Source organism: Cupressus sempervirens, chromosome 1 (assembly GCF_028749045.1).
Source record: "Cupressus sempervirens isolate cs-2001-9-10 chromosome 1, ASM2874904v1, whole genome shotgun sequence".
Lineage (NCBI taxonomy): Eukaryota > Viridiplantae > Streptophyta > Pinopsida > Cupressales > Cupressaceae > Cupressus > Cupressus sempervirens.
In genome coordinates, this window is record NC_143118.1 from 294,262,239 (window position 1) to 294,277,128 (window position 14,890).

Genomic DNA, 14,890 nt, shown 5'->3' on the forward strand with positions numbered 1-14,890 from the left:
ACTCGCAATCAACAAAGACCAAAAGGTTATGAACATAGTTTCACCATAATTTACCAATCAACAATATCTTTTGTTCATCTACTCAAGATAAATGAAATACTAATCTAAGTGAGGAAATGTAGAAGCCATGCAACACTCCAAAATAACACGTGTAATCTGCCAAGGATCAACTGATGTTTCTAGCATTTGCAATGATTCTCATCATCCTCAACCTCCTGATCCTCCTCAATGTCATCCAGTGTGAATCCAAATTCACCCCCTTCCTCCATAGCTTGCCTCTGAAAATTATAAATCTCATCCTGTGTAAGCAATGGAGGCTGCTCCTATGATGTTCAATTACAGTAGGATGTATATCATTCAGATCAATTGGACTAGCTAGTGCCTTTACCTTCCTTGTGTGCAACCCAAGATTCTATTGCACAAAGACAAGACCATTGAGGTATTCTGAGCTAACTTGTTCCTCTTTTTCGTGGGTGGCCTTGAACAAGCTCCAATTGCAATATGGACCTTCAAGAAAGCATAAAAAATGAATTAGAACTCACTTTTTTATGTTTCAAGCCTTATATTCTACCACAACCGATTTTTTCACAAAATCTTGGCAAGTTTAGTGGCAAGTTAATGGCATAAGTACTTCAAGTTTTTCAGTACTCGGCAATATTTCATCTAATATTTTATGTATATTGTCGATGAAATTTTTTGTATTCTTTTGAAGTAGTAGTTTGATTATTAAACCTAAAGCTATTCAAACTGTAAGAGAGCTGGAAAGTTAAATATAGTTGAAAAACTTTATAGTTAAAGAATATCATCTGCTTTGAATAACCTATATTGTGACACTTTTAGCTGAAATTTACCTTCAGTGAGGCTTTGGCAACAACCTATATCAAAATTCATATAATCTGCACATGATAACCGCAGACATATCCTAACAGTAATATACATAAACATTTGATGTTTTTGAAGTACACATTTTATTAATTTATATGTTGTTGGTTATAGTGCAATTTGTTTATATTTAACTTGCTTTGTGGTTGCAATACACACATCATCTCGTAACTCTATACTCCATGGTTAAGTTGTAAAATTAATTTTTACGTACCTATTTATGCATTGTTAATTCTTCAGATACAATAACTAGTTCTGCATTTTGTTTATTTCTGATGGCTATGGCCTTGATTTTGAATGCCAATGATTGATCAGGAACCTGTTCTAACTGGATGCTTCCTTCGAGCTAGAGCAATTGGCCTAATGCCTATGATTGATCAGGTATGTACAAAGATTTTATCAGACACTACTGAAGAGAACATCAGTTATGGAATCATAATTTATTCTTCAAAGGTTTTAACATTGGTTGATCTAAACAACATTTTCCAGAGAATACATTCTTGTTCCCTGACCATATAGATGGAGACAGGAACACGAAACTGCATTTCATTTGTTAGGTTAATAGGCTACTGAATATTCAAATGAATGAAAGTGTGGGTCATCTTCTTGTTAACAGTCTGGTTTTGATATTTTTCATTTTTTAAAACTATATATAGACTTGAAAACACACTGCTGTTTATAATTGCCTGTTTGGTCTAATATTTCTTTGTTTGTAATTTGAATTTTGGATACAATGATGTGTTTTTATAACAAATATAATATTCTGCCTCTTCAAATATTTTTTTATGAAGTGGAGTTTCATTTAAGGGAAAGTTCTTCACTGCTTTGGTCTAATTACTGCAACTTTGAAATGTGAAAACCTTACAATCTGAGTGAAATGCTTGGGAATCAGGTTCAATAATATTGGAATCATTACAAGATAAGTTTAACATCTTATATATCTATTTCAAGCCTATTTACGTTAAAATGCAGCTTGGACTAAAATTAATTCGGATTCATTTAATAAATATCTGGTAGTGCATATTAGACAAGAACTGAAATTATGAAACGCTTTTTGTGGTATTTGTGCTTCCATAGTAGTCTAGGTGATGGGTTCCAAGTCACGAACACAGCTGTCATTCATACCGTTTGCATATATGTTCCTGGCATGTCAAAAGTTGAACTTAATGAAACTTAAAATGTTATTAAATTTCTTGAAAAGATGACAGTAGTTCAGTTATGCCACTTTATTATTTTAGTGGAGGACAAGCTCTGAATCTGGCTGTGGTTTTGGAAACATATTCACATACTTATTCATATAGTTTGTGGAATCTAAAGTAGAGATTTTTCTCCCAATGCTCTTGTGAATTGAAATTTTTAATCATTTGGCATATAGGAGTTCTTATTACAAGGTAAGAAACCTTTTATGCTGTCTAAGCCATTTCTTTTTAAAAGTCTCACAAAGGTAGGTTTTTTATGTGAGATGCTCATGTGCATTATGTTGCTACGCCAACGTGCAAGATGAAATACTTACTATCCTAGGACTAGTCACCAAATATCTAATCATATGCTACAGATTGTGAAGAAAGATAATAGAGGAGATCCCAATTATCCTGCTAATGTTATCTTGTGATGTGATTCACTGGTAATCCCTTAGAGACTTATGCTAGTGTCTTTGTAGAATATCTCCGAATATCTTATTAATTATTCTTTTACTGATCAATATTGTTTATCTTGTAAATATTAGGATATTTTAATATTCTTTTATTCTTTCGTTGGTGGAGTGTTTCTAATAATGTCTATTTTGTAAACTATATAATGATTGCCTTGCTCATTCAATAATCATCCAATTATTTTGCCAATTACTTGTGTAATATGGTATTAGAGCTAAGGTAATGAAGAGATGGAATGAAGAAGCAAAATGGTGGTGATAGGAAACATGAACAAGTGAACTCGACTGAAGAACCGCAAAGTTATGAACTCAAGGCACAAACACAAAGCTTCTAAGAACTGGAATCTGAAGGATCTATGTGAATTCATCAACACCAATAGAGCTTTTGCCTTGAGACGCCAACTTCTTCATGTTAAAATGGCTACAAGAGAATCAGTTGTTTCTTACATCATTAAGATTACAGATTTAAAAGATCATCTCAGTGCAATTGGAGAATCCTTTGCAGATAATGAGTTTGGTTGTGCCATGAATGGCTTTCCCACTCTTGGGAATCCTTCAGTCAAGGTGTGATTGAGAAAGATGATCGTCCTAAATTTGATAGGTTGAGAGCTGATTGCTTCTAGGAAGAATGGAAACTAGAAGCTAAGGGCAATGGACGTAAAACTCATGAAGATGATAATCCACTTGTTTGCGGTACTTCTAAATGGCATATTTCACATTTTCACCATTGTGAGGGTTTATGGTTGCCCACAACCCCCACATACGTTGCCTAAATTTGCACCATTTAGGATAGAATATATTGAACTCATTTGACAATTGTATTTGATTGATAAGGAATATTTAGCCCTACACAAAAAAGGCACTTTTCTGCCTAGGTTGTGGGTAGTTTCAAATTTTACAATAGGCAAAGAAAACTAATGAATGCCTTTTTGAAGCAGTATAGGATGGTTACAAGTATGCTTAGATACTGTGATCTTGTGAGTTTTCCTAAAAGTTGCCCTAAAGAAGTGTTGATGTCAGTTTTGTACCACTACATAACATATAGGAATTGAATACTTGATATGGAATACCAAACACTCAACCCTCTCTTGAAAAGTAAATACTCATGAAAAGTATGAGTAAAACTTCAAGGTTCCTTACACCTATGGATACTAACTCAGTTATATTAATGTGATTTGTTAGTTAATCACGTAGGCTGGCTTATGTTGTTCTTGCAAGGATGTTGAACTTTTACTATGATGATGATGAAATCTAGCTTTGTAATGTATGATGGAGGGTATGTCCACCAATGCTCAAATCTTCTAACTTTCTTCTTGAATGAACTCCAACTACTAAACTACTTGTTGCTTTACCTCTACGCCTATGAGTGGAAAGATTAGCAAATGGACAGGGACCAAATTTGATGAAAGCTTACCAGCGGCGCTACCTACATAGATGCAACGATTCAAGGGAAAAGATACTAGATTACCACGCAAGGCTTCCTAACAAGCCGCTAGGATGCTAGTGGCCTAGTTTATGGATCCCTATCAAACATCCACTAATATCACCATACAATTATCCATCTATTCTTACTCTTGCTTAACAACTTTCTTGAAATAAAATCTACTTTAACAACTTCAATGAAATTTTACTTTAACTATTGGAAGTAGAAACCATGCAATAACATCAAGTGTCCTTAATCAGCATGCAAGTCACAACAATGATAAGAGAAGCAATTTTGGTATTATCTTAAGCAACAATTTTCTTCAACCCTTTACAAATGAGAGCAAATGGCCTTATATAGGGGCCAAAATTACAACCAACGGTAGAGATTAAGAGGCAAAATCAATGATCCAGATCAAATCCTAGAAACCCTAACTAGGGTTGCCACCCCATCAGGCAATGAGAAGATGGCACCTCATCAATGGACCAATGAAAAAAAAGGAAAAGTGGCAACCAATGAGAAGCCATCAAAATGGTAGCCAATTAGAATCAGACACCTATCCTACCCAAAAGAAAGGAGAATTTGCCACTTGGGCTTACATCAAATGATCCTCTAATATAACTCTACCCTTTTCTTTCATCTTTTTAGCCAAGGAAATGAACTTGGCTAGCCTTTTGTTGACTTTATTCATGAGAGGGCAAGGCATGTGCTTCATCTTGAGCTCAGCTGAATTCATCATGTTTCTCGTTGCTTGCACTGTCTTCTCATGACCCTTATCATATTCTCTCGCATATCCAATAAAGGCAATGAGGGAGGCAAGGGGTGCCCAAATGTTTTTTCCTGATGGCAACCTTCCCCAACTCATCCAATCTCGACCCAAACTTTGTCCTATTGACATTCTCTTCTTTGATATCTTCAAAATCAAGTGCAACCCCAACATTGCTCATCATGGTTGAAATGGAAGTGTCAATGCCTAGGCTATGTTGTGCAATCTCATTCTATATCTCTTCAAGTATCCTCAATCTGATGGTCAAGGCAACACACCAAGACTCCACTATACTCATTCCTCCTTCATCGACCAACTTGGTTCTTTCCAAATATCTCTCCGATAACCTAATAAATGCCCGTAGCCTAGGAATGACACTTGGAAGGAAATCCTTCCACTACCCTTCAAATGTTCTGAATTTGTCTCTAATAGCCGCCAATGACCTGAATGCCGAGATAAAGTAAGGCAAGAAATTTTGCTCATCTTGAATTATATCACTGATCCAATCCTTGATTTCGTGCAGTTCAGCTGATATTTCTTCTATGTTGCTCCTGTTGTCTTGCAGAAGGGCTGCCTAATGTAACTGTTGGATAGGTTGGCAATCTCTCCAATACTTGTTTTAGGCTTCCAACTTTACAATCCTCTCGTTTGCCTTCCTTAACCTTTCTCTAATTGAAACCATGCCTTCCTGGATCTCCTCACATTGCATGTCATCCGTGATTCTTCCTAAGTTATGCTCTACCATCACATACTCCTTGGCTACAATCTCATTCACTGCCTTGCTAACCTTTGGTATAACAATCTAAACTTTTCGGTGACCCTCATCATCGCTCTTGATTACCTTTGCCACCATTTTTGCAATTTGTCTCTGTATCAAGCTATCTTCCTTTTCCACTAACCCTTGAATATCTTCAACTGTTTAGATATTCACCACCTTGCCTCTTGGCATAAGCATTTGCCTTAACCATAGTGGTGCAATGCTTCACCCCAAATTTGGATTTGGTTTGACTAGCAAAGCATCACCAACAGCCCTAGGTGCTTGGCTTACTTTCTCAATATCAATTGGCCTATCCTCTTCTTCATTAATGACTGTCATATCATCCCCATATTGGTTCTCTTAGAGAGGAGAGTACTCAGTAGTGTTACTGTAACCACTTGATTCTGAATCAAAGCTCACCTCTACCGCGACCCCTTGTCGGCGACCCCTTGTCGACTTGTATTAACCTCTTGGCTCCTAACCTCAGTTATGCTTTGCCTTGATAGTGTTGCATTCTATCTCTTTGTTGCAGGCTCCTGATGTTTTTTACTTTTCTCAACCTCCAAATTTCTCTTCTTGCTATTAACTGTTCTTTTTTGTTGGCTATTGCCTCCATCTTTCTAGTCCGATTGACTCCGCTGGGCCTTCTTTCTCCGATTTCATCTTCTCATAAGTAAGGTCTACCTTTTGACTTTGTAATTGCCTCTAAGGAAGGATCCTGATGATCATCCTAATCCATTGTACTCAATTCCATTCCGTCCACTATATCATAATCTTCCCTTAGGGCCTGTTTGTTTACTGAAATAGGTTTAGGAAAATAGGAATAGAAAATGTATTCTGTGTTTGGTACTCCAAATTGGAATATGGAATAGGCAAACATTTTCCAATTTTGCCTTTAAAATGAGCATATGTCCATTCCAAAAAATAGTTGTTATTGGAATGGGCCATTCCTATTCCAATCTGATTTAAAAAAATAAAAATAAATTTTTTTAGTTAAATTTAATTTAATTTTTTCAATTTTAAAAAAAATTTTAGGTGGACCAAAATGAAGAAATGAATAAATAAAGAGCCAATAAGTTTGCCCCGACCCGAAAAGGCATCCCTTCGCTCAGAACCACATCTAGATCCTAGTGGACTTTGTTTACCTAGCAACAGAGCCCTAATGATAGAAAAGAGGGCTATCATTGGCAGGTAGAGCTACAGAGGTGGGAGCAGCACCAATTTTTTTTAAATTAATTTTTTTTTAAAACATTTTTTTTTTTTAATATATATATTTTTTAAAATTCAAAACTTTACCTTATTCCTATTCCATTTTTGTACAGCCAAACAAGGTAGTAACATATTCCCAATCAAATACCAGGTTAATCAAACAAGAATGGGATTGCTCTTTTCCATTTCCATTCCTATTCTAATTTTCCATTCTAATTTTCTATTCCTATACCGACAAACAAACGGGCCCTTAGCACATTTTCATGTAACGTGGAAGTTGTTGACTTGCTCACCCATGTTTCATATCTTAACAAAGATAAATCAGTTGATTTGGATAAGTGATATACTGAGACATATCAAATCTTATTGCCATTGCTCAAAAATACTATGTTACTCCTAGTTTCCGGAACGGGGACATCAGGGGACAACGGGATGGGTTTTCGGGACAACAAAACATTTTGTTGATTTTGTGGATGGGACAACCAACAAGGACAACTATATAAATATAGGGAAATTTTAAAATATACATTGAAATTTACAAATATGCATGTCATTCATATAAAACTAAGCAAAAGGCATATCATTAAACATTGTTTTGAATTGGAGCAAGAGTGTAGGGGGATGTCGGGATGAGTTTCGGATCCGGGAATAAAATGGGCCATGATTTGGGGACGGCGGGGGTGCAAAGCGGTGGAGGTTGCATAGTATATATATATATATGACTAAAAATGCTAATTTTGAAATGATACTTCAATATAACACACCAAATATAGTTGAATATAGAAAATTGAAATATGTTTCACAAACCATTAGTTTAGACTTGAAACTTGAAACTTCATAACCATTACCAATAACTATTGAACTTATTAAAATACTAAAATTTTTAAATAGACCTCATGGGACCCACACCCAATTAGGGTTCTCTTGCTAAAGAAAACAATTGCAAAAGGGTTATTTTTTTCGGCTTTTCAGTCAAGGTGCCAACCGCACCCTGCACGCACTAGAGTTTATACCCCCACACCCTGGACGCACCTACGTCCCTGTGTCCTGCTTGAGTGCCCTGATCAATGTGGCTGTGGTACGGCCATGTTTTTGCCGCAGTGGAGGTACTCAGGTGCGCAACATACCCGCACCAGGGACGTACACGCGCCTAGTGTGCGGATCTTTTTGACTACATTGTCTAAACACTATAGAGCCTTACCATACACCATTTGAATGCCATCTAGGAAACAATAAACGATTCAATACTCACTCTAGTGTATTATGCATTCAAAAAACAATTTCAATTGTCAATATGCATATCAATATGTGAACAAAAATGTAAGTTTAGTAGTGAACAATATCATAGAAATTTGAAATTTGTCTTAAAAACCAGTTTGATCCTAATACTTGTTCCCTATTATCAGGTCTCACAATGCATGTTTGGGGTAATAATAAGCAAATTGTGGATCGATTTCTAAGTTTTTGACATGTTGCAGGTCTATCCTCGGGAAAATAAGATCTGATCTGATTGGGAGAAAAATGCAGGGTTACAACTAGATTGGAGAAAAATGCAGGTTTATGCATTGGTAAGGGGGTCTGATTTGTGCATTTTGGGAATTCACATAAGTTAATTTAATCATGATCTTGGTGTCCAAATAGTCCGATTGCATCTATTTGCAAACCATGTATTTAGACTTTGCCTTCATACATACATCCTCAGAAAATTTCTTTGATTTTGTTGAAATGCAAAGGATCGTTGCTAATGTATTTGCAATGCTAAAGATAAGGAATGTTTCAATCACATAATTGTTATTGTTCTCTAGAGCTTGCTTTGTATTTATTGATTTTGATACTTGGAAGAATGAATTCATTTGATATAAATAATCTATGGTAGGGCATGACCATTCACCCTTATATCTTAACATAGATTAATTAACAATAACAATTGCTAATGCAGATTGGTTAACATTACACCAATTCATTATTGTGTATAACTCACACATAATATTTGCATGAACAATAATGCCAAATATGGATCATGCCCATTCACCCTTATATCTTAACATAGATTAGTTAACAATAACAATTGCTAATGCAGATTGGTTAACATTACACTAATTCATTATTGTGTATAACCCACACATAATACTTGCATTAACAATAATGCCAAATATGGATCGACATTTCCAGTCAAACCGATAATCATATGAGATAAAAATGGTTGGCATCTACAGCCATGCATGCCGATAATCGTATGAATATGTGAACTTTTATCAATGAAATATATATGAGTGCATTAGTTGTATTCAAAAAACAATATTAGAATAACATCGAACTTATGTATTGACAATATGTATATATGGTGCAAGAAGGGATTAAGTAACTAGGGCCAAGGACACACCCAGCTATCCAAACCACCTTGTTGAGTAAACACAACGAAGCAAGCAAAAAAGAACAACACCAAGGAGAGAGAGAGAACAAAATACTTTTATAGAATTTTCAGGTAATCGGCATACATGCTCAGTTGCAAGGCCTTCTAGGTTATGATCAGATACAAAATACATTCAAGATCCACGATCCAGCTTCAAATTCACACTTCCAAACACATGCCTCCCACTTTCAAAACCCTCTAAGTTATACCTTTAACGTAAGCCTAAAAACTCTATTTATACTTGCCAAAACGGCTTACAAAAGATTCTAGAATATTATATCAAAGAAAGGCCGACCCTAGAATGGTTAACAGTCATCCCTAAACAAGATCCTATCATTAAATTTATGAACCAAATTAAATACGAAAGTCCGCTCCTACTAAGAACTAAAACACAAACAACTTGACCAAAGAAGGAACAAGTAGCAATAAATAACATGTTCACTTGGCACATGAAGGAACACTCGACCAACACTGGACAACTCGGCAACAACTGGCACTCGATAGTAATTAGCACTCGCCGGTAATTGGCACTTCGCAATAATTGACAGAATGAACAAAAAGTGTAGGATTACAAGGCAACCCAGGATGCTCCTACTTCAGACAACTAGGGTTGAAAGAAATGATTGTCCTGAATCATGCAAGTGTCACAACCTAAGATGAATCCAATTCAGATTGAGAGATCCATTTAGCATCTTTAACTGGTCTATTCTTCCACTTCACCAAATACTCGTAGTAATATTTGCCTCTTGTGCTCTTACTAACTCTTTGATCTAATACTTGTTCAACCTCTTCAATTTGCTTCTTAGGATAATCATCTAATACAACAATTTCATCATCTGACTCATGATACTTATACAAATCAGCAACATTGAATATAAGAGATATATCCATGTCATCAGGGAGCTCTATTTCAGAAGCATTGTCAAACTTCCTCAAGATCTTACAAGGTCCAAACTTCTTCATCTTTAGCTTACTATATGTTTCAACAAAAAATCTTCCTTCAAATGAACCCTCACCAAATTAAAAAACATGATGTCTTGTAGACTTATCAGCATTATCCTTATACTTATGATTACTTTATTCCAACCATAACTTTACTTCCTTATGGAAAGATTCCATAAAATCAGCAAATTCATCCCTGTAGCACTTCTATTTTCTTCACCAGCAACATCCCTCCAATCTGATATCCTTTATGCTGCATTCCTGTAACAATCTCAAAAGGTGTTTTCCCTGTACTCCTATTCACAGAATTATTATATGCAAAATCAACTTGTGTCAATACCAACTCCCAATTATGTGGTTTATCTCCAATTAAACATCTCAGCAAATTACCCAAGCTTCTATTCACAACCTCTTTCTGTCCATCTGTTTGTGGATGGAATGTAGAACTAAACTTCAACTCAGTACCAACTTTATCCATGAAGTTCTTGAAAAATAACCAACAAACTTACTGTCTTTGTCAAAAATAATACTTTTTGGTAATCCATGCAATCTAACAATCTATTTGAAGAAAATCTCAGCAACATTCTTGGCATCTAATGTCTTCTTACAAGGTATAAAATGAGCCATTTTAGAAAATCTATCCACAACAACAAATATAGAATCATACCCCTTCACTATCTTAGGCAATTTAAAAACAAAATCCATATTGATGTCACTCCAAGGTTTCTTAGGAATTGAAATAGGTGTATACAATCCAATATTTTGACTTACTCTTACAACTTGACAAACTCCACAACTTTTTACAAACTTCTAAATATCCTTATACATCTGTGGCCAATAATACTTATCTATCAACAAACACAGTGTCTTATCATTTCCAAAATGTCCAACCAATCCACCACTATGCTTTTCCTTAATCAAATTCAGCCTCATAGAATTCTTAGGAATACACAACTAAATTCCCTTAAAGAATATACCTCCTCGAATAAAATATTCATCAAACTTACTTGGTTGTTATGTCAAACTAGGTGTTGTGCTTTGCACTCTCTCCACATTTCAAAAAAATTAGGATCAGTTTAATACAACTCTTCCATCTCATCAAAACCAAGAATTTCAACCTTCATCTTGGTCAGCAAGGAATGTCTTCTACTTAATGCATCAACAACTCGGTCAGTGACTCCACTCTTATGCTTAATCACAAATGTGAAACTTTGCAAGTACTCAACCCACTTCATATGTTTCTAATTCAACTTATGTTGACTTCCCAAGTATTGTAAGGCTTTATGATCAGTGTATACAACACAAACTTCTTAGGAATCAAATAATGTCTCCACTTCTTTAGTGCTTGAACAATAGCATAAAACTCTTGATTAGACACCGAATACTTCCTTTTAGCATCATTCAACTTTTCACTAAAGAAAACAACAAGTTTACCTTCTTGACTTAATACGATTCTTATTGCACTACCACTTGCATCACATTTAACTTGAAATACCTTATTGAAATCAGGCAGAGCCAAGACAGGTAACTCCACAACTTTTTGTTTCAAAGTCTCAAAACTGTTATCAGCGCCATGTGTCCACTTGAATTCCTTTTTATCTCCTCTCATTCTCTTAGTCATAGTATTACAAACAGAACTGAAATTCCTTACAAACTTCCTGTAAAAACTAGCCAATCTATGAAATGATCTTAGCGCACCCACATTCTCCAGTGTAGGCCATTCTAAAATTGCTCTAACTTTGTCAGGATCCATTTTCAAACCGTCAGCTGAAATCACAAATTCCAAATACACAATCTCTTGCATAAAAGAACATTTGTTCAGATTAATCATCAACTTCTCCTCTTTCAATTTCTGCAGTACTTGTCTAGCATGCTTAAGATGTTCTTCCTTAGTCTTACTGAATATTAGAATATCATCCAAATACATAATCACAAATTTACTGAAAAATCTCTTCAGAACTTCATTCATCAACCTCATTAAAGTACTAGGTGCATTAGTCAAACCAAAAGGCATTACCAACCATTCATACAAACTATCATTTGTCTTCAAAGCAGTCTTCCATTCATCACCTTCTCTGATTCTGATCTGATGATAACCACTCTTCAAACCAATCTTGGTAAAATACGTTGCTCCACTCAAACAATCCATTATGTTATCCATCCTCGACATAGGAAACCCATATTTCATTGTGATTTTGTTAATAGCTCTGGAATTAGTACACATTCTCGATTCTCTATTCTTCTTAGGTGCCCATACAATAGGTACAACACATGGACTCAAACTTTCTCTTATCAAATCTTTCTGCAATAGCTCATGCACTTGTTTGTTAAGTTCTTCATTCTTTGTAGGTGTCAACTTATATGGTGCTTTATTTGGAAAACTAGCTCCAGGAATCAGATCCATACAATGACTTATACTTCTTACTGGTGGTAAACCATCAGAAATATCCTCTACAACAATTTCTTTGTGCTCATTCAATAAGTTTTTAATTTCTGCTAGTACTTGATCTCTACCAACTTCTGCTGTCACTCGGTTATTACCAGCTTCTGCTGCTCAATCATTACTACCAAAACTCGGTACTCTTGGAATTATAGCGAAACAAACTTGGTTCCTTTTCATTTCTTTTTAAAATTGTTTCCCACTAACCATGCAAACTTGAATAGTAGTACAAAATTAACCTCATTTGGACTTTCAATCAAAGGCAACAATACTTTTTTTCTTCCATTTACCCAAAGATTATTGATTCAATCTTCCATCATATAGCATATCTATAATATTGCCAAAGTCTACCCAACGAAATATGACAACAATCCATAGGCATAATATTACACATAACTTTATCAAAGTAATGTCCAATCTTGAACTTCACAATACATTTTCACTTACTAATATCTTATGCTCATCCTTGATCCATGAAACATGACAGTGTTTAGGATGCTCCAACCTTTGCAACTGCAACTTCGTAACCAATTCTTCTAAAGCCAAATTTGTAGAACTTCCACTATTAATGATCATCTTGCAACATTTTCAGCCATCTTACATTTGGTCTTGAAAAGGATTTTCCTTAGGATAGGTTCCTCATCACATCCCTTATTACATAGGGTTCTTCTCACCATCAAATTTTCTCTAGCCTTAGGTCCACTTGGTGAACCCTCAATGTCTCCTTGAACCACAACATTTCTGTTACCTTTCCCACTTTCAAAGGATCTACACTCAAAAGATCTATGCCCTTGTTTACCACAACTAAAACAATCACAAGGAAAACCACTTCTAGAATAAGAATTACCTCTTCCTCGATAAGAACTACCTCTTCCTCGATAAGAACCAGTACCTCCTCGGTAAGAATCACCACCTTTCCACTTGGTCTTGCCTTTGTCATCATTTTTCCATTTAGATTTTCCCTTATCTTGCACATAATTGTCAGATCTGCCACCTTCTCCATCAGATCTACCTTTGCCTCTCTGGAATCTACCACCTCTACCTCTTTGTGTTTGTTCATGCTTTTTTGTCAAGATCTGCTCAACTTTCAAGGCATATTGGTATGCTTCTTCCACATTTTGCAATTTCACAAAACTTATCTCATCTTGGATTCCAGATCTCAATCCATTTAGATATCTTGCAATTTTCTCAACATCATTATCCACATGTCCAGATCTGATGTCTAATCTATAGAATTCCTCAATTTACTCCGTCACTGTTATGTCTCTTTGCCTCAAATTTTGCATTTTTTTAACAAGCTAACTTGATATTTAGCAGGAAGGAATTTGTTCTTCACCTTCTTCACCATTTTCAGCCAAGTCTTGATCTTCTTCTTTCCTCTCCTTTGTCTATCACTTTGTGAATGCTCCCACCATAGTGAAGCATAATCTTTCAACCTAGTAACTTCAATTTTCACCTTCCTATTATCAGGAGTGCTTTCATACTTAAAGAACTTCTCCATTTTAGAGATGCAATCCAACACAACATTGGTATCCAATTTTCCATCATAAGGAACAACTTCTACAACATGCGTTGAATTTGCCATAGATAAACTCTCAATAATCTTGCCTCATCTTGATCTTCTCCAGGTTTTGGATTAGAGTTTGGTGTTGTTGCTTCATCATCACTCACATCATCAAGGTGCGCTCCTCTCCTCTAGGCTGTCTCCACAACATCTAATCTTGTTGCATTTTTTCTCAATGTATCCAATAGAACATTATCAACATTTCCTCTACCTTGAACCATCTTTACAATCAAGTTCTTGCAAGATTGTAACCCTCTACAAGCTACAGGTCAAATCTGCAGATCTGCAACCCTACAACATAATTCACTTAGGGTTCTACACGATCCAATCTCCACAAGGATGAGCCTCAAGCACTGATACCACTTGGTGCAAAAAGGGATGAAGTAACTATGACTAAGGACATACTCAGCTATCAAAACCACCTTGCTGAATAAATACAACGGAAGCAAACAACAGAGAACAACACCAAAGAGAGAGAACAAAATACTTTTATAGAATTTCAAGTAATTAACATACATTCCCAGCTGTAAGACTTTCTGGGTTACGGCTAGATACAAAATACATTCAAGGTCCATGATCTAGCTTCAACTTCGCACTTCCAGGCACATATGCGTCCCACTTTCCAAACGCTCTAAGTTCTACCTTTAATCTAAGCGTAAGTGCTCTATATATACTTGCCAAAACGACTTACAAAAGATTTTAGAACCTAATATTAAAGAAAGGCCGACCCCAAAATGGTCAACACTCATCCTAAATAGGATTCTATCATTAAATTCATGATCCAAATTAAATATGAAAGTTGACGTCTAATAAGAACTAAAACACAGACAACTTGGCCAAAGA

General features: G+C 35.6%; 1 protein-coding gene across 2 annotated transcripts in view; it reads left to right on the forward strand.

Moving 5' to 3' along the window:
• Positions 1–14,890, forward strand: part of LOC149577270 (soluble inorganic pyrophosphatase PPA1-like) — a 119,661-nt gene that overhangs the window by 75,889 nt on the left and 28,882 nt on the right. For both annotated transcript variants that reach the window (XM_089822982.1, XM_089822974.1), the window contains exon 6: positions 1,198–1,263. In XM_089822982.1, coding sequence (XP_089679108.1) covers positions 1,198–1,263 — 66 coding nt within the window. The remainder of the gene's footprint in view (positions 1–1,197; positions 1,264–14,890) is intronic.